Below are 24,334 nucleotides of genomic sequence, written 5' to 3'. Positions count from 1 at the left end.
GTTCCTGGGATTCATTCATCTTTGATTGCTGTTCCAACCCTATCTTCCACTGAAGAATTCAGACCTGCTAAAGTTGCTTTCGTCCAAATTCCTCCTGTCTTTAACTCTTCCATTGTACTTAGGCCTGCTTCCAGTACCTGGATTATTTCTAAATCTTGTAAACATTGATTCCTTCATTCTTTGTGTCACCGCAGAGTGTTCCACTTGTTCTACCGGGACTGCAGGAAATGACCGTTTCCCCAGGAATTTTCTAAGACCGCGGACATTTGGTCCAACAGGGAGTCTTTGTCCAAGAACCGAACCCCAGTTAGAACCAGGAGCCTGTCCATATGAGACACCCTAGCACAATCTAGCAATTTAAAAGCTAGCACTGAACCAGAAATCTCCAAATTGAATTTCCTCAATCTTTTATACAGTCTGTTAAAGTCCATGATATATTCCTACATTGAATAACCATCTGTTTTCTGAAATCTATCAAAGTCTGACCATGCCTCATACACATTCAATCAATCATCTTTCTTGTAAATTTCATCCAGAAATCCTAACAGAAGGTCTAACCCTTCATCAGTATCCAATTGGCGAGCACCCAGTTCAGAAAACACTTTACTTCTGATTTTACTTTTGGTAGGAAGTGACAACACCAAGTCCATACCTTGCTTCCTTTTTGTTAGAGATGTAACCAGTGTCCACATATCCACTTCATTCTTCCACTGGTTATATACTCTGAAAACACCAGAGGGTAATCATACCCTGACCATTTGCACTTGCTTTCTGCCACATTTTTCATAAAGGCTCTTGAGACTTTAGTTTTCCATCCAAAAAAAAAAATTCCTATTTTCCAACCTTCAACTTTAGGCAACCATCCTCTGCTACCATATTAAACTCCAGAAAGCTTGTTATAGAAGGATAATGCTGGAGCCTATATTTACTCAGTTTCACATTTAGTGTGCAGAGTAAAAGGATTACAAACATGTCGCTCCTCACACAAATCCCTCTCCCAGTCCCAGTGAGTGTCTGCTCTTGAGTGGTCAATAAAACCCCAATTCACTCCCTTCACCTGCATATAATCACACAATTAATGGTGAAGAGGACATTAGGAGGCTACAAAGGGATATAGGTAGGTTAAGTCAGTGGGCAAAGATCTGGCAAATGGAGTATAATATGGGAAAATGTGAAATTGTCCATTTTGGCAGGAAGAATAAAAAAGAAGCATATTATCTAAATGGTGAGAGATTGCACAGCACTGAGATGCAGAGGGATCTGCGTGTCCTCGTGCATGAATTGCAATAGGTTAGTATGCAGGTTCAGCAAATAATTAGGAAAGCTAATAGAATGTTATCGTTTATTGCGAGGGGAATTGAATACAAAAGTAGGGGGGTTATGCTTCAGTTATAGAGGGTATTGGTGAGACCACATCTGGAGTACTCTGTACAGTATTGGTCTCTTTATTTAAGGAAGGATGTAAATGCATTGGAAGCAGTTCAGAGAAGGTTTACTAGACTAATACCTGGGATGGGTGGGTTGTCTTCTGAGGAAAGGTTGGACAGGCTAGGCTTATATTCGCTGGAGTTTAGAAGAGTAAGCGGTGACTTGATTGAAACATATAAGATCCTGAGGGGTCTTGACAAGGTGGATGTGGAAAGGATGTTTCCTCTTGTGGGAGAATCTAGAACTAGGGGTCACTGTTTAAAAATAAGGGGTCGCCCATTTAAGACAGAGATAATGAGAATTTTTTATTTTCAGAGGGTCGTGAGTCTTTGGAACTCTCTGCCTGAGAAGGCAGTGGAAGCAGAGTCTTTGAATATTTTTAAGGCAGAGGTAGATAGATTCGTGATAAGCAAGGGGGTGAAAGGTTATTGGGGGTAGGTAGGAATGTGGAGTTGAGGTTACAATCAGATCAAGCATGATCTTATTTAATAGTGGAGCAGGCTCGAGGGGCAGAGTGGCCTACTCCTGCTCCTAATTTATATGTTTGTATGTATGTTCACCCCTCTCTCCTCCTTTAAGACGCTCCTTAAAATCTACATCTCTAACCTGGCTTCCTGTCATCTGTCCTAATATCTCCTTATGTGGCTCGGTGTCAAATTTAGTTTGATAACACTGCTTCGAAATGCCTTGGGACATTTACTGCGTTAAAGGTGCTATATGCATGCAAATTGTTGTTGTTGTTGTTGTTGACAACGTGACAAACAGGGACCAGGCCGGAATGGGGTTAGTAAGGAAAATGAGGATTAAATAAAAGTATAGAAGAGGCAGTCGGGGACGGGGGTCCTACATCCTGGAAATTCTTTTAGATTCTTCCACCAGAAAGGAAGATATAAAGTTATTTGTTGAAGTGAAAGGTAAACACCATTCTCTGCAGATCCAAACACTCTCCCTCTGAGACACTTGATTTATACCAACTTCCTCAGACATATGACAGATAATTTGTTTTCGTCGTCTTGGTTCAATGATAAATATTGGCCAGGACACTAGGGAGCGCAGTACTCCAGATGTATTCTCACCAAGGTCCTGTACAGCTGCCGTAAAACTTCTCTACTTTTATACTTGCAATAAACGCCAACATTCCATTTGCCTTCCTAATCACTTGCTGTGCCTGCATGCTAATGTTTTATGACTCATGGAACAGGACACCCAGATCCCTCTATAGCATTGAGTTCTGCAATCTCTCTCCATTTAAATAGTATTTAATTAAAGTCCAAACTAGTCTGACCCCAAACACAATGGGTGGCTGTTCCACAAACTCATCGCAATTGCGGAACTAAAGCATAGCTGCTTTACGTCTGCATTTGCCCTGGGGTTGCCACCTCTCCAGCATTGTCCTGGGGTCTCCACGAATTCAAGACTAATTTCCTGGACATTGCGTTGAGTGAAAGCCGGTAGAAAAATCAAAGGGGAATTAAAACAAGATTAACCATTTTTTTTTTAACACCTTCCTTTATTAATCCTAAAAATATTGGAGATGGGGAAAAAGTGCTGTTTGACTGAGGCGGGGCACTTGAAAACAGGAGGTCATAAGGTCAAACCTCCAGGAATACATCCAACCAAAGTTGGCGACCATCAGTTGTGGAAGGCCTCAAGCATACCAGCGGGCACCACATGCTCCCTCCACAAGGGCCTCCCAGACGCGGACAAGAAGATCGGCAGGCAGACAGAATGACCCTCCATCCCCCTCATGTAACTAGTAGGGTAGATAAAGGGGAACCAGTAGACGTAGTATACTTGGATTTCCAAAAGGCGTCCAATAAGGTGCCTCACAAAAGGTTAATATGCAAGATAAGGGTTCATGAATTTGGGAGTAATATATTAGCATGGATAGAGGATTAGTTAACAGACAGGAAGCAGAAAGTAGGGATAAATGGAGCATTTTCAAGTTGGCAAGCAGTGAATAGTGGAGTGCCGCAAGGATCAGTGCTGGGGCTCAGCTATTTACCACCTATATTAATTATTTACTTGAAGAAAGAGAGATTAAAGTATCTAAGTTTGCCGATGATACAAAGATATGTGGAAATGCAAGCTGTGGGGAGGACACTGAGAGGCTGCAGAGAGATCCAGACAGGTTACGTGAGTGAGTAACAAGAAGGCAGATAGAGTGTAATGTAAGAAAGTGAGGGGTTATTCACTTTGTTAGTAAGAATAGATAAGCAGAGTATTTTTTTTAAAAGGTGTGAAACGGGCGGCACAGTGGCGCAGTGGTTAGCACCGCAGCCTCACAGCTCCAGCGACCCGGGTTCAATTCTGGGTACTGCCTGTGTGGAGTTTGCAAGTTCTCCCTGTGTCTGCGTGGGTTTTCTCCGGGTGCTCCGGTTTCCTCCCACAAGCCAAAAGACTTGCAGGTTGGTAGGTAAATTGGCCATTATAAATTGTCCCTAATATAGGTAGGTGGTAGGGAAATATAGGGATAGGTGGGGATGTGGTAGGAATATGGGATTAGTGTAGGATTAGTATAAATGGGTGGTTGATGGTCGGCACAGACACGGTGGGCCGAAGGGCTTGTTTCAGTGCTGTATCTCTAAACTAAACTAAACTTATAATTGTCGATGTTGAGAGAGACTTGGGTGTACTCATAGAAGGAGCACAAAAAGTTAGCATGCAGGTACAGCAAGCAATTAGGAAAGTAAATGGCATATTGGCCTTAACTGTAACGGGATTGGAGTAAAAGAATAAAGAGGCCTTGCTACAATTGCACACGGCATTGGTGAGACCACATCTGGAATATTGTGCACACTTTTGGTCACCATATTTAAGGAAGGATATACTGGCATTGGAGGCAGTGCAGTGAAGGTTCATTAGATTGGTGCTTGGGATAGGAGAGCTTTCCTATGATGACAGGCTGAGTAAATTGGGCCTATACTATCTGGAGTTTAGAAGAATGAGAAGTGATCTCATTGAAACAAGATTCTGAAGGGGTTTGACAAGGTAGACACTGAGAGGTTGAGAATCTAGAACATGGTGGCACAGTTTCAGGATAAGGGGCCGATCATTTAGGACTGAGATGAGGAGAAATTTCTTCACTCAAAGGGTTGTGAATCTTTGGAATTCTCTACCCCAGAGGGTTGTGGATGCTCCATCATTGAATACATTTAAGGCTGGGATAGACAGATTTTTGGTCTCTCAGAGAATCAAGGGATATGGGGAGTGGGGCGGGAAAGTGGAGTTGAAGCCGAAGATCAGCCATGATTGTTCTGAGCAGACTCATTGGGGCACCTTGTCTACTGCTGCTCCTATTTCTTATCTTCTCATAGGGTCTTCCCATCTTGTTAAAGTTAGGCAGGAATTTGAGAATACCCCATCGTAACTGTAACACGGTTGGTAAGTAGGCTTGGTGCCAGATTGACCCAATCCCTCAATCAACGATCTGATTCCGTAAACCGCTGGTTTCAGATCAAAACTGTAAACATAGAAACATAGAAATTAGGAACAGGACTAGGCCATTCAGCCCTTCGAGCCTGCTCTACCATTCATTATGATCATGGCTGATCATCCAACTCAGTAACCTGTTCCCGCTTTCCCCCCCATACCCTTTGATCCCTTTCGCCCCAAGAGCTATATCTAACTCCTTCTTGAAAACATACAATGTTTTGGCCTCAACTGCTTTCTGTAGTAGTGAATTCCACAGGCTCACCACTCTCTGGGTGAAGTAATTTCTCCTCATCTCAGTCTTGAAAGGTTTACCCTGTATCCTTGGTCTATAACCCCTGGTTCTGGACTCCCCCACCATTGGGAACATCCTTCCTGAATCTACCCTGTCAAGTCCCGTTAGAATTTTATAGGTTTCTATGAGATCCCCCCTCACTCTTCTGAACTCCAGCGATTATAATCCTAACCGACTCAATCTCTCCTCATTAGTCAGTCCCGCCATCCCAGGAATCAGTCTGGTAAACCTTCGCTGCACTCCCTCTATAGCAAGAACATCCTTCCTTAGATAAGGAGACCAAAACTGCACACAATATTCCAAGTGAGGCCTCACCAAGGCCCTGTATAATTGCAGCAAGACATTCCTGCTCCTGTACTCGAATCCTCTCACAATGAAGGCCAACATACCATTTGCCTTTTTTACCGCCTGTTGGACCTGCATGCTTACCTTCAGTATACGAGAACACCCAGGTCTCGCTGCATATTCCCCTCTCTCAGTTTATAGCCGTTCAGATAATAATCTGCCTTCCTGTTTTTGCTACCAAAGTGGATAACCTCACATTTATCCACATTATACTGCATCTGCCATGCATTTGCCCACTCACTCAACTTGTCCAAATCACCCTGAAGCCTCTCTGCATCCTCCTCACAACTCACCCTCCCACCCAGTTTTGTGTCATCTGCAAATTTGGAGATATTACATTTAGTTCCCTCATCTAAATCATTAATATATATTGTGAATAGCTGGGGTCCTAGCACCGATCCCTGTGGCACCCCACTAGTCACTACCTGCCATTCGGAAAAAGACCTGTTTATTCCTACTCTTTGTTTCCTGTCTGCCAATCAATATTCTATCCATCGCAATACACTGCTCCCAATCCCATGTGCTTTAATTTTACACGCTAATCTCTTATGTGGGACTTTGTCGAAAGCCTTCTGAAAGTCCAAATAAACCACATCCACTGGCTCCCCCTCATCAACTCTACTAGTTACATCCTCGAAGAATTCTAGTTGATTTGTCAAGCATGATTTCCCTTTCGTAAATCCATGCTGACTCTGTCCGATTCTACCACGGTTCTCTAAGTGCTCTGCTATAAAATCTTTGATAATGGACTCTAAAATTTTCCCCACTACCGACGTCAGGCTGACTGGTCTATAATTCCCCGTTTTCTCTCTACCTCCCTTTTTAACTAGGTCTCAAGGGGCAGAGTCGCACAACAGTATTTGGGTCACAAAGGGCAAAGGTTAGCAGTGCAAGAAAGCATTAATACATGGAGAAAAGAATCATTCTCCAATTGATTGTTCTGTCTGAGGATCAAGTTAAATTTTAAAGGCAAGAATAAATAATTAACTGAACTGTAATCATCATGCAAGTCTTTAGCCTGGAGTTTCCTTGGGACTGTTCTTGTTTTACTGGGAGTTTAGCAGAAACTCCCAAGGGAATCCCCATGTACTCAGATGGATTTTGGGTGTTTCTGCAAAAACCAAATCCAAAGTGAATGAGTTCTGAGCTCCAGCAAGGTGGTGGGGTGCAGATCCAGAGAGTCAGAGAAAGACAGAGAAAAATATACACTGAAAGTGCTGCAGCCATAACTTGCAGTCAGGCAGATTACACCAAGAATAGCAAAGATTTATAAGAGGAAACAAGATTGTGGGAGGAAATACAGGAGCATTGTGGTAACGTTAATGGACTAGTAATCCAGAGACCTGCACTAATATTCTGAAAATATGAGTTCAAATCCCACCATGGAAATTTGTGAATTGAATTCGATTAATTAAATAAATCTGTAATTAAAAAGCAAGTATCAGTAACAGTGATCGTGAAACTACTGGATTGTCATAAAAATGGATGAGCTTCACTAATACCCTTTAGTGAAGTCAATCTGCCATCCTTATCCTGTCTGGCCTATTTGTGACTCTGGACCCACAAATTCTGAAATGGCCACTCAGTTGTATCTAAGAAGGAGGTTCACTACCGTCTTCTCAAGGGCAATTAGGGATGGACAATAAATGCTGGCCCACATCCTGTGAACGAATAGAAAAAAGGTTAAAAAATACACCGATAAAATGGATTAGAAATTTGGGCGTGTCTCTTTTTGGGCATTTGGGGGAGTGAAGGACAAGTGCCACGTGGCTGAATGGTGAAGTCGGAGGTAACCCGGATATCGGACCTTCCTTTAACTGAGCTGGTGAGGTTCAACAGCCAGGGCGGTGAAGAGGAGTGCAAGATCGGATGGCTGCTGGTGTCCATGGTGGACCTCAGGAAACTGCATCCGGGGGGGGCGATGGTTTGGGTCCAGGCCAAGGATCGGAGCCAGATGTCCAGGTTTGGCGTCAGGTCTGGCAAACATATGGCCAGGTGATGGCGGAAGTGGGGTCTTGTGATTGAGGGGGGTTCATGTCTGGGGTTCATGGGTCAGGAACATTAGCTGTGGGTCAGGAAGGCAAAGAAAGACTTGCATTTTCCAGCACCTTTCTCAAGCTTGGGCTGTCCCAAAGGTGCTTTTCAGCCAAATAAATGCTTTTGAAGTGTAGTCAGTGCTGCAATGTTGGACCGACCAAGCTGTGCACAGCAAACTCTCCCAAACAACAATGAGATAAATCACCAGATAATGTTGTATAATGGGGCAAAAAAAAAATACTTTCAGTAATTAGAATAGTTGAAAATAGTTTTAACACACTAGTCCATCACGTGATGAAGTTAACAGAAAGTCACAACTCAGTGGCGTTAGATGCTGGGACATAGTTAGACCAAAAGTATATGGATCTACTTCAGTAACCATTTTCATATGAACGTGCAAACTAAGAGCAGGAGTAGGCTATTCGGCCCCTTGAGCCTGCTTCGCCATTCTATGAGATCGTGGCTGCACATTCCTGCCTACTCCCGATACCCTTGTTTGTCAAGAATCTATCTACCTCTGCCTTAAAAACATTCAATAACCCTGCCTCCACCACTCACCGGGGAAGAGAGTTCCACAGGTTCACGACCCTCTGAAAAAAATTTCTCCTCCTCTCTGTCTTAAATGGGAGACCCCTTATTTTTAAACCGTGTCCCCTAGTTTTAGTTTCTCCCACAAGGGGAAACATCCTTTCAACATCCACCCTGTCAAGTCCCCTCAGGATCTTATATGTTTCAATAAGATCACCTCTCATCCTTCTAAACTCCAATGAATACAAACCCAGCCTGTCCAGCCTTTCCTCAATAGCAGCTGAGCTTGTAATCTCAACCAATGCCAAACATGGATCAGACAGGCAAGGGAAACTGGGAACCAGCTCTCCTGGAAGATGTTGGTGGGGGAGGAGGAAACTTGCAAAAATTGGGTTGTCAGACAAAATGGCATGTGGAACTGGACAATAGCACAATCTAGTGGCCGTGGAGAAACTTGCAATTTATTAAAAGAGGATTCCCAAATGCTGACTCAAGCTGACAGAGAAGTAACAGCGCAGAAAGAGGCCGTTCAGTACAACTGGTTTTTGCTGGTGTTTATGCTCCACGTCAGCCTCCTCCCATCCTACTTCATTTCACCTCATCAACATATCCTTCTACTCCTTTCTCCCTCACCTGCTTATTTATCTTCCCCTTAAATGTGTCAATGCTATTCATGTCAACCACTCCATGGGGGAGCGAGTTCCACATTCTAACCACCCTTTGGGTAAAGAACTTTCTCCTGAGTTTTCTATTGGTGTTTATCCTATATTAATAGCCTTTAGTTATAGTCTCCCCTACAAGTGGAAACATCTTCTCTACGTTTACCCTAACCAACTCCTTCATAATTTTAAAAGATCTCTATTCGATCACTCCCTCAGTCTTCTCTTTTCTGGAGAAAAGAGCCAGCATGTTCAATGTTTCCTCTCAGTTCTCATACTAACCTTGTAAATCTTTTGTGCACCTTCTCCAGTGCTTTCAATGGTTTTCCCAATATAAAATGTGACAAATGTTTACATACGGTTTTGCACACTATAAATGCTGTTCTACAAACTGCATCTCAAAAATCGAATAGGGTTAACATGCAAAGGAATTGCACGAGACGATATATCATATAAATATCCATCCCAAAGCAAGGAACAAGGCAGTTTAGGTAATTGTACTTATGATTGTAAATGACATTACATTAAATTAAAATAACAGGAGCTTCAAGAAAACATTTCTTTTTTTTAAATCATGAAGGCAAAATAAATTCTCTAAGTGGACAAAACTTGTAAACTGAATTTTGTTCCACATACCTATAAAAACAGTATTTTAAGCAAAACATTCAAACTTAAAATGAACTCTCTTTAGAGCATTTTATAAAACAAGATTGCCTTCAAATTATTCAATTGTGTTTTTTTTTAACCTGAACACGATGTGCAGACACACGGAGCAATCTTTCAATGCAGCCGAACTTCCTCAAAATCAACCTTGGGAGTTCCAGAAAAGTGTATCTCTCAGAGGGTTGTGCGACTTTGGAACTCTGCCTCAGAAGGTGGTGGAGGTGGGGTCATTGAATATTTTTAAGGTGGGGGTAGATAGATTCTTGCTAGGCAAGGGAATCAAAGGTTATCAGGGGTAGATGGGAGCGTGGAATTCGAAACACAAACAGATCAGCCAGGATCATATTGAATGGTGGAGCAGGGAGGAGGGGCCGAATGGCCTCCTTCTGCTCCGAATTTGTATGTTTGTGTTGCAATTTCTTCAGACCATAATATCTTGAATGAAATGTAAAAAAAAAATTCAATACCATCTTGGATTCCTCTTTCTGTTGTGAATTGCACTGAGTGAGACAACGGGCTGAATTTCTTACCTGTTGTGGTGGCGGTGGTGCAAAATGGCGGCGGTTCCCGCAGTGATGACAGCGGCCGCACGGCTGCGATTATGCGGCAGGAAGCCATTTAAGATAATGACGTGCATGCCCCCACCAATCACATGGCCGAGGGGGCGGGGGGGGTGGGGGGCAATGAGATGCCGTTCGCGACATCAGCTGATGCTGGTGCCCATGGTGGACCTCAGCAGACTGATGCTCCAGCACTGCATTTACACAAGTGTTCTTTCATCAATATCTCCCTGCGGCTTCATTTCTGTGTTGTTTAAATTTTTTTTTTGCTCTCTGCAAGCAGCCTCCCTGGGCATTCATCTAACAATGGCAGATGTCCGAGCGAGGGTGGCCCCATACTTCAGTGATGCCTCCCTGCTGATTCTTCTCCAGTCTGCAAGGGAAAGGCGGGAGGTCCTTGGATCAATTTTGGACTTGCACCTTCTCCAGAAATGTGAGCCATCACGAGCACACCAACACCATGACAGTGCCCTGCACTGACCTGCTGACAAACAACCACCTCTACACTTGCAGAGTTCTCCCCCTCCCACCCTTCACAGACAAACCACTTGCAGAATTCTCCCACTCATCCACTTCCCCTAGGTAACACCGATAAGGTTACTTACCCTCTCGAGGCGCCAGCTTTTTAAAGTCCCAAAACTGAAGGCATGTGAGTGCCCCATGGCCAACACAATATTGCAAATGCCTGATAAGCTCACAACGAATGACATTCAAATATATGTAACAGATGCTATCGCATCAGGACGGAGTGCTGTCACAGCACTTCACCGCCTCAGACAGAATCAGGAAGTAGCATTACGGCATCGGGTTCTGTGGCAGACGTTTCCATGCGGATTCTCCAGCGGCACACTCCCCCCCAGAGGACCATATGATCCAGCCCTACATGTGCATTCACAGCAAACAGCCATTATTGATCAAACTTTATTTAACACCTCCCCAACAAAGAAGGCAGCAGAGAGGGCAGTATTACAAAATGCTCAGCTATTACAATATACGACACACTTTTTACATTACAACATGTTAAACCCTTAATGGGGTCTATAAATTGATACATAGCAACACACAAACTGATCCGATCAAACACAAGCAACAAGAAATTAATGCATATTTCTATGAAAAAATAATAAATTCGAGAGAGTTTCTACTTGTTTACCCACAAACCTTAATGGAAAAAGGCATTTAAAATTTAGTGCAACCATACAGAATGTTCATTGTAGACACAGCAACATACACCGGTCTGTCAAAAAAAATTAAAAAGTTCATTATAAGTCACATATGCAGATTATTGCACAGTGAAATTACTAAGAGTACAATACTTTCAGCCTTTACCGTTTAATTGTTACAACATGCAATCCCACCAAACATCACCAGATTTACCTATGCAGTGCCTGGGACGTCTTACTAGAAAGACTTGCATTTCTATAGCGCCTTTCATGATCACTGGAGGTCTCAAAGCGTTTTAAGGCAATGAGGTATGTTTGAAACAAAAACAGAAAGTGCTGGAAATATTTAGCGGAGAGAGAAGCAAAGTTAACGTTTCAGGTCTGTGACCTTTCATCAGAACTGTAACCTGAAACATTAACTCTGTTTTTCTCTCCACAGATGCTGCCAGACCTGCTGAGTATTTCCAGCATTTTCTGTTTTTGTTTCCGATTTCCAGCAGCCGCAGTATTTTGCTTTCATTGAGAAGTACGTTTGAAGTTTAGTCATTGTTGTAATGTGGGAAACGGACCAGCCAATAAGTGCACAGCAAGCTCCCACATACAGCAATGTGATAATGACCAGATAATCTATTTTTGTGATGTGGATTGAGGGATAAACATTGTCCAGGACACCAGGTAGAGCTGCCATGCTCTTCTTCGAAATAGCTGCATGGGATCTTTTACGTTCGCCTGAGAGGACTGACGGCACCTTGTCTCATCTGAAAGACGGCTCATCTGACAGTGCAGCACTCCCTCAGCACTGCCAGCTTAGATATTTATGCTCAAGTCTTGGAGTGGGACTTGAACTCACAACCTTCTGACTCAGAGGTAAGAGCACTACCAACTAAGTCACGGCTGACACAAAAGGTGCTATATCAATGCAAGCTGTTCTTGTAGATTAAATTCAATTTTTTTTTTAAAGGGATTAACCAGATTTACTTAATCAAGCAAGTATCAATAAAGCTTTATTATTTGTAAATCCCTTTCAGCCATAGTTCCACCTTTATTTCCAATCTCCCCTTGATGATAATGTAAGGACTGTCCACGGAACATATAGCTGGGAAAAAACCAAAGAGAAGAACATAAAAGAAGAGTAAGAGAAGGTCAACTGGTCACTTGAGCCTGCTCCACCATTTAATAGGACCATGGCTGATCTCCTACGTCAACTGCAATTTCCCATTCAATCTCCATATCCCTCAACTCCCTCAGTATCCAAAAATCTATCAGGTTAAACTTTAGGGAATCCATTTGAAGTTAAGGATAAACAAAAGATAGTAAACATGCTAAATTAGTTCTTACTGTAAACTTTTGATGACCTCTGGCTTGAATATGCTCAACAACTGAGCAATTCCAAAGATTCACAACCCTCTGAGGGGAGAAATTTCTCCTCGTCCCCTTATTCTGAGATTATGATCCCTATTTCTTGACACCCCAGACAGGTGAACAGCCTCTCAGTATCTAACTTGTTAAGCCTCAGAATCTTATATTTTAAATGAGATCGCCTCTCATTCTCCTAAACTCCAGAGAGTATAGACTGATTCTACTCATTATAGGTCAACCCTCTCACCCCAGGAATCAATTTAGTGAACCTTTGTTGTACTGTCTCCAAGTCAAGCATGTCTTTCCTTAATCATACATCCTTCAGTTGTGGCAGACAGCTTTAATGCTAAACTACAATTTTTGGTTTGATTTGATAAAATTCGGCAGATAGAATTCTGTTAATAGAAAGTGTGAAAATACAATTCCTCACTAAAAAAAAATTAGTATGACGTTTAACCTAAAATAACTTGCATTTATATAGCACCTTTAACCTAGGGAAATATCTCAAGGCACTTCATACGACTGGTGACCAAAAACTTGCTCAAAGAGTTTAAAGCAGTGTCTTAAAGGAGGAGAGAGATTATGGGGAGGTTTCGGGAGGGAATTCTAGAGCTTAGGGCCCAGGCAGCTGAAGACACGGCCACTAAAGGTAGAGCATTGAGAATTGAGGATATGCCAGTGACTGGAATCTAATCTTTCTTTGTCAATATACAGTAAGCAAATAAATGTTTCTCTCAAGTTTTTAGGACATACATTTTGGATTAATTTGCAAAACAGTTTCATCAATTGATTTGGACCCGGCCCATGGGTCAATGCAGTTTATTAACGTCATATTTAACTTTACTCCTAATTTTTGCACCAAAACAATTAAAATCACTGCAAAGAAAGGAGAATTAGGCAGTGTCCATGATCCTTGCTCAATATTTTGATTTAATCCTTCATTCAGTCACATTAATTTTCACAATATAAAATTATACCATAATCATAATTTTTAAAAAATTCTTTCATGGGATGTAGGCGTCACTGGCAAAGGCCAGCATTTGTCACCCATTCCTAATTGCTCTTGACAACTGAGTGACTTGCTAGGCCATTTCAGAGGGCAGTTAAGAGCCAACCACATTGCTGTGGGTATGGAGTCATATGTAGGCCAGACCAGGTAAGGACGGCAGATTTCCTTCCCTAAAGGACATTAGTGAACCAGATGGGTTTTCACAATTGATGATAGCAATGGTGCCATAATACTGAGACTAGCTTTCCATTCCAGATTTTTCTTAATTAATTGAATTTTTATTAATCAAATTTAAATTCCACCAGCTGCTGTGGTGGGATTTGAAACCTTGTCTCCAGGGCATAAGCCTGTGTCTCTTGATTACTAACTCAGTGATGTTATCACTACGCCACCCTCTCCCTATATGTTGTAATAATCTTTTACATGGCAATCCACATCACATTGTAAGAACTGCAAACTTCTGGAGTCCATATTCGACAATACACACTGAAAATATATTACAAATGTCAGCAATTATCTATAGACTTAAATGAATGTACTAAAGACTGCTCCTTTACACAGAATTTTACAGCACATTTGGTCCAACAGGGTCTCTGCCAGAGTTTACATGTGCTTCTTCCCACATGACTTCATTTCACTCCATCAGCATATCCTTCTATTCCCTTCTCCCCAGCTTCCCCTTAAATACATCAATGTTATTCACTTCAACTACTCCATGAGGTAGCCAGTTCTATATTCTCACCACTCTCTGGGTAAAGAAGTTTCTTCTGAATTCCCTATCGTATCTATTGTGACTATCTTATATTTACCCCCAGTTCTGCTCTCCCCCGCAAACGAAAACATCTTCTCTACAGTTACCTTATCAAACCCCTTCATAAATTTAAAGACCTCTGTCAGGTTATCTTCTCCTTTTCTAGAGAAAAGAGCACCAGCCTGTTCGGTCTTTCCACATGTACTCCATGGTTTGACTATGAAGTAGAACTGCAAGGTGCTTGAGAACATGGCGGCCTCTAATGCAGCGGTTTCCAGGCACCAACTAGTCGACTAAGCCCCTGATATGGCAGGCAGTAAGCCAGGCACATTTTCCGCTGGGAGCTTTGGTGGGGAAAAAAAAACAAAAAAGGTCATCGCGCAGTAACCATGACGGAAGCAGGCTTTGGGCCCATGATATCAGGAAACCAGGGAAACATGCCTGTTTGAGGCCATCACTGAATGACTGGATAGCCTCGAAGTTGTGGTTATGTTACTGGACTAATAATCCAGCGATGTAAGTTCAAATCCCACCATAGTAGCTGGGAATTTAAATTCAGTTAATTAAATAAATCTGAAATAAAAAGCTAGTCTCAGTAATGGTGACCATGAAAGTACTGAGTGTTCATAAAAAATTCCATCTGGTTCACAAATGTCCTTTAGGGAAGGAAATCTGCTGTCCTTACCCAGTCTAGCTCCAGACCTACAGCAATGAGGTTGATTCTTAAATGGCCTAGCTAATTTAAATATAATGCCAATTGTTTAATGATTCTTGCAAATACATCCTTTCGTTAGATCTGGAGGTGAAAACGTAAAATTCAAAAAGCAAATAAAATAATTTATTTTTGCTCTCTCAGGAGAGATAAATACGGTTTACATTTTCTTAAAAATTCTCCATGAGCTGTTCGATTTGACCATCTCTAAAAAGATCAGATGCACCAGCCTGTCAAACAACTGGTTATTGGACCAGTGCAACACGTTTGGAGCTCCAGATGAACTGCAGAATTTAGCGCACTTAATTCTTGGGAAAAACAATGGGCTATTGAATCAAAAGAGATGTATGCCGGAACCCTCAAAAAACAACCGCCCTTCTTTAAAATCACCAATATCATGCTTATATTGGCTTGTATTTCTTTATCAACCATCCTCCCTCCAGTGATATTGCAAGCCAAAGTGAGGAACAAATTGAAGGGAATGCCTATTCTTGCACTAACTGCACAGTTTTCGTTACTTTTTTTACTGATCTGTATGCCCCGCCCCCAGATGGATCTGCAACCAATTTTTTCTCAATTGCTGGTTCAGTGGTCAAGCCAAAACCTTGTATTTATCTTGTCCCTGTCTTAACTGACCGAGTCACTACTACATTCTTCTGGATTAAAGGAATCTGATGAACTGATGGGCCAGTGATCACACCTTGCATCTCTCCTGTGCCAGAATTAACTGACTTAGTCACTACAACATTCTTTTGGACTATGGGAATTGGGGTGAATGATGGGATTGTTCCTTCCATCCCTCCTGCGCCAGAATTAAATTTGGTTGGTGCCGTTATCTTCTGAGCCAATGCCAGGTCAACGGTTGGGGACATGCCCCACAACCCCTCAATATCCAATCTGGCGTTTGTCATCGCACTTCTCTGGACAGACATCGGGTCAGTGACGCCCTGCTGTCCCTCCCTAGTGGGATTAATGGTTGTGGTCATGATAATGTGTTTCTGAACAGGAGTTGTTTTCATGGGAATACTCTGTAGCTTCACAGCGTTGGACAAAACAGATCCTTCCTCCAGCCCGGACGTCTGTTGGATCAGGTGATCAGCAGTTGCTGCCAATTCATGGGTCTTGAATTGGTTAACTGCTGAGCGTTGACTCTCAGATTGGCTCCTGCAGATTTCAGCTAGAGTCCGAAACTTTGGACCCAAGTCGTTCAAGAAGGAGTCATCTTCAACAACATCTTCAATAAAGCCACAGCTGCCAAGGGAGCCAATGGGTGAATTCTCCCCTTCGTTGCCATAAATCAGCAAACAATCGCGTGCAGCGTGAGACTCACTCTCTGCAGCAGAGGCATGCAACTTCTGAAACAACATAAATGGGGCTAAAAACATTATGGTTTCTTGGATGAAGCACTTTTGCAACAATTCCAGTCTCTAGTTGCAAGATGTTGCATGCAAGTAAAATTAGTTTACAACTGTTCTCTGTTCATTTGGACAAGCCTGCAAGTTAAATGTCGCTGGTTATAACAGTTTAAGGAGGGGGAAAAGGTATGGATTTAGCATTATTCAAGAATTCTAGCATAGTGCTTGAACTTAAGGCTGTTCCAGGGGGGCTTGTGGTAAGGCAGGGCCCATATAGGAATAGGAAGGGAAATTATAGCATTTTCAGCAAGCATTACAAGCTTACCAGTGGAGATCAGGTAGAGTGGGACGAGTACTAGATTGTTTACATGCACAAGAACAATTTAAATGAAGAGCAGAGGAGAGACAAGAGAATATTTATTTTTATCAGCAAATTATGATGCTCTGGAATGCACTGCTTCAAAGACTGATAAAAGCAGACTCGAAAGTAACTTTCAAAAGGAAATTAGATAAATACTTAAAAAAGGAGGGCTATGGGGAAAGAGCAGGGGAGTGGAACTGATTGGTAGCTCATTCAGACAGCCAGCACCGGCACAATGGGCCAAATGGCCTCCTGCTCTGCTCTATGATTCTGTGCACATCATTAGTGTTCAATTTACTGACTCTGGCTTGTTCTAACCTGGCATAAGATGTTCAGAGCATGCTACTTTGTAATAGATGTACTGGCAGCTTATATTGTGTTAAAACGGGACAACCTCTGCATACCTCATTAATGTATTGTTCGACGTAGGCCTTATATGAACCTTCCATTATCCTTCCACTTGACCATGATCTATTCCAAATATGATCGTCCACTGAGCTTCCATGGACACTGTGAACGTTCCGATCACGAATCGAGATCAATTGGTTCCAGTCTGTTTCAACAACTCCAGGATTACCTCTTTTCCAAATTACTTGTTGCTCAGAGGGCCCATCTCTTTGAAATGCTCCCACAACACTGGACCTTACCATTCCACTTTTTTCACCTCCTTCTGTAGCAATTCCTTGCATTTGTTCATCGACTCTCAAATCTGCAGGATAGATCAATGGCACTACCTGTATTGACAAAAATAAATTCAGTCATTAGTTCCAATCGGAATAAGCAATCTAATCTCTAAATCTCAAAGCCTCTTCAAGTTTTCTTTATGAAATTGCATTGAAGAACACGGAGAATATCAATTTAAACAAAAAAGGTGCACCACAAAGTTGAACTTTCAAGAGAATATATTTTTATAAACAATGAATACAAATTAAGTGCAGTACCCCCACTGCACATTATGGGTACAAATATATTACCAACAGTTACTGATGAACTGAAGGCGAATTAATTATATGAACTCATCTGTGCAACCAATTAGGTATGAAGCAGCTTTTGTACCTGCCCAAAATTGAATGGGAATATAATATTTTTGGTACAAATTTGCATTTCTGAAAAATTCATGTTGTGACTCTTTCAAAGGATACAGAAGTGAGGTAATGTGAGGTAATGTATTTTGGAAGGTCTAATGCAGGTGGGAAGTATACAGTAAATGGCAGAACCCTTAGAAGTATTGACAGGCAGAGAGATCTGGGTGTACAGGTCCACAGGTCACTGAAAGTGGCAACACAGGTGGATAAGGTAGTCAAGAAGGCATACGGCATGCTTGCCTTCATCGGTCGGGGCATTGAGTATAAAAATAGGCAAGTCCTGCTGCAGCTGTACAGAACCTTAGTTAGGCCACACTTAGAATATTGCGTGCAATTCCGGTCGCCACACTACCAGAAGGACGTGACGGCTTTGGAGAGGGTACAGAAGAGGTTTACCAGGATGTTGCCTGGTCTGGAGGGCATTAGCTATGAGGAGAGGTTGGATAAACTCGGATTGTTTTCACTGGAACGACGGAGGTGGAGGGGCGACATGATAGAGGTTTACAAAGTTATAAGCGGCATGGACAGAGTGGATAGTCAGAAGCTTTTTCCCAGGGTGGAAGAGTCAGTTACTAGGGGACATAGGTTTAAGGTGAGAGGGGCAAAGTTTAGAGGGGATGTGCGAGGCAAGTTCTTCACACAGAGGGTGGCGAGTGCCTGGAACTTGTTGCCGGGGGAGGTGGTGGAAGCAGGTACCATAGAGATGTTTAAGAGGCATCTTGACAAATACATGAATAGGATGGGAATAGAGGGATACGGACCCCGGAAGTGCAGAAGGTTTTAGTTTAGGCAGGCATCAAGATTGCCGCAGGCTTGGAGGGCCGAATGGCCTGTTCCTGTGCTGTACTGTTCATTGTTCTTTGTATTATCATGGGGAATGAGGAAATGCCAGAGAGATTGAACAAGTTATTTTGTTTGCCTTCACAGTAGAAGACACAAGTTTCAAACTAGAAATAGAAGGTAACCTAAGGCCTAATAAGAGTCAGGAAATTAAGCTGCAGATATAGTGGATGTGTTAGCTATGATTTTTCCAAATTTCCCTAGATTCTGGAATGGTCCTGGTGAATTAGAAGTTAGCAAATGTAACACCGCTATTCAGTAAAGGAGGAGAGAGAAAACAGGGGACTACAGGCCAGTTAGCCTGACGTCAGTCGTTGGGAAAGTGCTGGAATTTATTTTTAAGGAAGTATGCACTTAGAAATGCATACTATGGTTAGAACAACTCAACAAGATTTTATGAAAGGGAAATCCTGTTTGACAAATTTATTAGCTTTTTTTGAGGATGTAACTAGTAGGGTAGATAAAGGGGAACCAGTAGATGTAGTATACCTGGATTTTCAAAAGGCATTCAATAAGGTGTCACACAGAAGGTTAATAGACAAGATAAGGACTCAGAGTTGGGGATGATATATATTAGCATGGATAGAGGATTGGTTGATGGACAGGAAGCAGGGAGTAGGGATAAATGGGACATTTTCAAGTTGGCAGGCAGTGAATAGTGGAGTGCTGCAAGGATCAGTGCTGGGGCCTCAGCTATTTACACTCTATATTAATGACTTAGGGGAAGAGACCAAAAGTAATGTATTTACGTTTTCTAATGATACAAAGCTAGGTGGGAATGCAAGCTGTGAGAAGGACACAGAAAGGCTGCAGAGAGATATAGACAGGTTAAGTGAGTGGGCAATAGATGGCAGATGGAGTATAAAGTAGGGAAGTGTGAGGTTATTCACTTTGGTCGTAAGAATAGAAAAATAGAATTTGTTTTATAAGGCATGAAACTAGTAAATGATGTTCAGAGGGAATTGGGTGAACTCGTACAAGGAACGCAAAAAGATAGCACGCAGGTAGAGTAAGCAATTAGGAAGGCAAATGGCATGTTGGCCTTTATTGCAAGGTGTTTGGAGTACAAGAATAAAGAAATCTTGCCACAATTGTACAGAGCTTTGGTGAGACCACAGCTGGAGTACTGTGTGCAGTTTTGATCCCCATATTTAATGAAGGATATACTTGCATTGGAGACGGTACAGCGAAGGTTCACTAAATTGGTCCCTGGGATGAGGGGGTTGTCCTATTATGACAGGCTGAGTAAATTGGGTCTATATTCTCTGGAGTTTAGAAGTAAGAGAAGTGATCTCATTGAAACTTTTAAGATTATGAAGGGATTTGACAAGGTACAGATACGGAGACATTTTTTCGCCTGGCTTGGGAATCTAAACCACAGAGGCAGTCTCAGGATAAGGGGCCGTTCATTTAGGACTGAGATGAGGAGAAATTACTTCACTCAAAGGGTTGTGAATCTTTGGAATTCTCCACCCCAGAGGTAGTGGACGCTCCATTGTTGAATACATTTAAGGTTGGAAGAGACAGAGTTTTGGTCTCTCAGGGAATCAAGGGATATGGGGAGCAGGCAGGAAAGTGTAGTTGAAACCTAAGATCAGTCATGAACGTATTGAATGGTGGAGCAGGCTCGACGGGCCGTATGGTCTACTCCCACTCCTATTTCTTAATGTTCTTATCTTACATTAAAGCAAACACTTAATTAAAACAATTTGTATTTATTTAGTGTGTTTAATGTAATAAAACATCCCAAAGCACTGCACAGGAGCGTTATAAGGAAATCTTGACACCAAGCCACATTAGGTGATTTTTTAAATTTATTCATTCATGAGAATGTGGGCGTCGCTGGCTAGGCCAGCATTTATTGCCCATCCCTAATTGCCCTTGAGAAGGTGGCGGTGAGCTGCCTTCTTGAACCGCTGCATTCCATGGGAGGTAGGTACACCCACAGTGCTGTTAGGAAGGGAATTCCAGGATTTTGACTCAGCGACAGAGAAGGAACGGCGATAAAGTTCCAAGTCAGGCTGGCGTGTGACTTGGAGGGGAACTTGCAGGTGGTGGTGTTCCCATGCATCTGCTGCCCTTGTCCTTCTAAGTGGTAGAGGTCGCGGGTTTGGAAAGTCCGATTGAAGGACCCTTGCTGCAGTACATCTTGTAGATGGTACACACTGCTGCCACTGTGCGTCGGTGGTGGAGAGAGTGAATGTTTGTGGATGGGGTGCCAATCAAGTGAGTTGCTTTGTCCTGGATGGCATCGAGCTTCTTGAGTGTTGTTGGAGCTGCACCCATCTCGGCAAGTGGAGAGTATTCCATCACAATCCTGAATTGTGCCTTGTAGATGGTGGACAGGCTTTGGGGAGTCAGGAGGTGAGTTACTCGCCGCAGGATTCTTAGCCTCTGACCTGCTCTTGTCGCCATGGTATTTATATGGCTACTCCAGTTCAGTTTCTGGTCAATGGTAACCCCCAGGATGTTGATAATGGGGGATTCAGCGATCATAGTGCCATTGAATATCAAGGAAGATGGTTTGGTTCTCTTTTGTTGGAGATGATCATTGCCTGGCACATGTGTGGTGTGAATATTACTTGCCACTTATCAGCCCAAGCCTAGATATTGTCCAGGTCTTGCTGCATTTCTACATGGACTGCTTCAGTATCCGAGGAGTCGCGAATGGTGCTGAACATTGTGCAATCATCAGCGAACATCCCCACTTCTGACCTTATGATTGAAGGAAGGTCATTGATGAAGCAGCTGAAGATGGTTGGCCTAGGACACTACCCTGAGGAGCTCCTGCAGTGATGTCCTGGAGCTGAGATGATTGACTTCTAACAACCACACCATCTTCTTTCGTGCGAGGTAGGATTCTAACCAGCACAGAGTTTTCCCCCTAATTCCCATTGACTCCAGTTTTTGCAGGGCTCCTTGATGCCACACTCACTTCACTTCTTGAGTTCTGCTCTTTAGTCCATGTTTGGACCAAGGCTGTAATGAGATCAGGAACTGAGAGGCCCTGGCGGAACCCAAACTGAGTGTCAGTGAGCAGGTTATTGCTGAGCAAGTGCCGCTTGATAGCACTGTCAATGACACCTTCCATCACTTTACTGATGATTGATGATTTTAGGGTATAGATTAGGGCAGATGACTAAAAGCTTGCTCAAGAGGTCGGTTTTAAGGAGCATCTTAAAAAGAGGAAAGAGAAGTAGAGAACTGGAGATGTTTAGCAAGGAAATTCAGAGTTTCGGGCCCAAGCAGCTGAAGGTACGGCTGCCAATGGTGGAGCGATTAAAATGAGGATGTTCAGGAGGACAAAATTAGATGAGCACAGATATCTTGGAGGGCTGTGGGGCTGGAGGAGATTACAGAGATAGGGAGGGGTGAGGCCATGGAGGAAGTTGAAAACATGAATTTTAAAACGGAGGCATTGCTTGACCTGCAGCCAATGTAGGTCAGCGAGCACAGGGGTGATAGGCGAACGGGACTTGTTGTGATTTGGGACATGGGCAGCAGTGTTTTGGATGACCTCAAGTTCATGGAGGGTAGAATGTGGGGGTGGGGGCAGCCAGAAGTGTACGCCAAGCCTAGAGGGTGAGCTAGCATGGACATGACAGGCCGAATGGCCTCCTTCTGTGTTGTAACCATTCTATGATTCAATGAGAAAAGGTTGCAAATAGTCTTATTATGATCTCAGACAGTTGCTACGGAGAGGATGGAGTTGGTAGCTAGGGAGCGGAGTTTGTGGGGACCAAAGACAATGGCTTCAGTCTTCCCAATGTTTAATTGGAGGACATTTCTGCTTATCCAGTACTGGACAAGATTTTGTGAGCCATTACTGACTAAATCGTAAAGTCTAAGATAAAAGCTCAAGTGATTGAGATTACGAACCGTGTCCACTCGTCCTCCACCTTCAATGTTGCTTTGTGCTAGGGTTCCTCCAGGTTCATCAGACATCACAGAAAAAGTTTTTTTCGCACCAACTCCACCAGGACATTGGCAAAACAACAGCAGCAAAGGAACAACTGTAAAGCCACATTTGACATAGTTAAGCAAATATGACAAGTGTCTAAAAAATAAAGCGATTATTTTACAATAACAATTATGCCTCCAACAAAAACAATTTGCATTTATAAAGCGCCTTTCATGCAAAATAACACCCCAAATTGCTTCACAAGCACGTAATCAGATGAAAACTTTAGGAGGAGGTGTCTAAAAGTTAGGTCAAAGAAACAGGTTTTATGGAGGGAGGGATGGCACGGTTTAAGATGGGAATTCAGAGTTTAGGGCCCAGACAGCTGCCAATAGTGAGGTAAGGAGAGTTGTGGATGCACAACAGGCCAACATTGGAGGAGCACAAAGATCTCGGAGGGTTTTACGACTGGAGGAGATTACAGTGATAGGGCGGGGCACAGCCAAAAACAGATTTTAACACAAGGATGAGCAAATTAAATTGGAAGCATTGGGGGACCAGGAATCAATATAGATCAGCTTGCACAGGCGTGATGCCTCAACAGGACTTGGTGAGGGTTAGGCTATGGCAGCTGGGCATTCGATGAGTTGATATTTATGGAGGGTGGAAGGGAACAGTTCAACAAAGAGAGCACTGGAATGTTCAAAACATTTTTTTTATTCGTTCTTGGGTTGTGAGCATCAGTGGCCGGTGTTTATTGCACATTCTTAATTGCACTTGAGAAAGTCGGGGGTGAGGGTGGGGGATGGGTGGGGAGCGGGGGGGAGGGCAGTGGTGGTGAGTGAGCTACCTACAACTGAGTGGCATTCTAAGCCATGTCAGAGGGCAGTTAAGAACCAACCACATTGCTATGGGTCTGGAGTCACAGGTAGGCCAGACCAGGTAAGGACGGTACCTATTACCCACTGTGCTCACTGACCTCCATTGGCTCCCGGTCCAGCAGTCCCTTGATTTTAAAATTATCATTGTTTTCAAATCCCTCCATGGCCTCCACCCTTCCCTATCTCTGTAACCTTCTCCAATCCCATCATGAATTCTACACTCCTTCAATTCTGACTTCTTGTGCATCCCATGTGCTTCGTCTAACCATTGGTGGCTGTGCTCTCTACCATCCAGACCCTAGGCTCTGGGAGCCCATCCCCAAACCTCTGCCTCTCTCTCCTCCTTCAAGACTTGGCTTAAAACCTACTTCTTTGTTTAAGGTGTTGGCCAAGAGCTATAATATTTCCTTCTTTGGCTTGGGGTCAGTTTTTGTATGTTTACAATCCTGTGAAATGCCTTTACTACATTAAAGGTAAATGCAAGCTGTTGTTGAATCTCAGCATAGAGTCACATAGGAACGCCAAGGTTGCAAACAATCTGATCCAATCTGAGACAATGGCTGAGGAGGGGGACGGAATCGTTGACGAGAGCAGAGTTTGTAGCTTTGGTGTTCCTCATGTTTAACTGGAGGGAATTGCAGCTTATCTGGGACTGCATGTTGTTCAAGTGGGATGACAAAATCGAGGCAGTGGAGGGGTCATGGTAGTGAGGTAGAGCTACGTATCACCATGTGGAACCTGATAGCATATTTTCAGATGATGTTGCCGAGGGACAGCGTCTAGATGAGGAAGAGGAGCAGGACTAAGGATAGATCCTTGGAGGGTTCCAGAGGTGACATTGCAGGGAGTGTGAAGAGAAACCCTTGATGGAAATTAGTCTGGCTATAATTGCTTAGCTATCAATGGAACCAAGTGAGGGCTGAATAATGGAGGAGAAATAACCAGGTGACACAGGTTCGAAGTTATTGGC

The 24,334-nt window shown here is 43.0% G+C and overlaps 1 protein-coding gene across 1 annotated transcript in view; it reads right to left on the bottom strand.

Moving 5' to 3' along the window:
* Nucleotides 1–10,889: 10,889 nt before the first annotated feature.
* LOC137369740 (desmoglein-2-like) overlaps nt 10,890–24,334 on the bottom strand; it is a 97,349-nt gene continuing 83,904 nt past the window's right edge. Inside the window, exons 14-16 of the mRNA XM_068031132.1 lie at nt 22,462–22,595; nt 17,062–17,391; nt 10,890–16,296 (exon numbers count right to left, since the gene is read on the bottom strand). Coding sequence (XP_067887233.1) covers nt 15,553–16,296; nt 17,062–17,391; nt 22,462–22,595 — 1,208 coding nt within the window. The 3' untranslated portion in view covers nt 10,890–15,552. The remainder of the gene's footprint in view (nt 16,297–17,061; nt 17,392–22,461; nt 22,596–24,334) is intronic.

The sequence above is a fragment of the Heterodontus francisci genome, chromosome 5 (assembly GCF_036365525.1).
Source record: "Heterodontus francisci isolate sHetFra1 chromosome 5, sHetFra1.hap1, whole genome shotgun sequence".
Lineage (NCBI taxonomy): Eukaryota > Metazoa > Chordata > Chondrichthyes > Heterodontiformes > Heterodontidae > Heterodontus > Heterodontus francisci.
The sequence above is the reverse complement of the archived record's forward strand: the minus strand, read 5'-3'. Positions and strand labels throughout refer to the sequence as shown.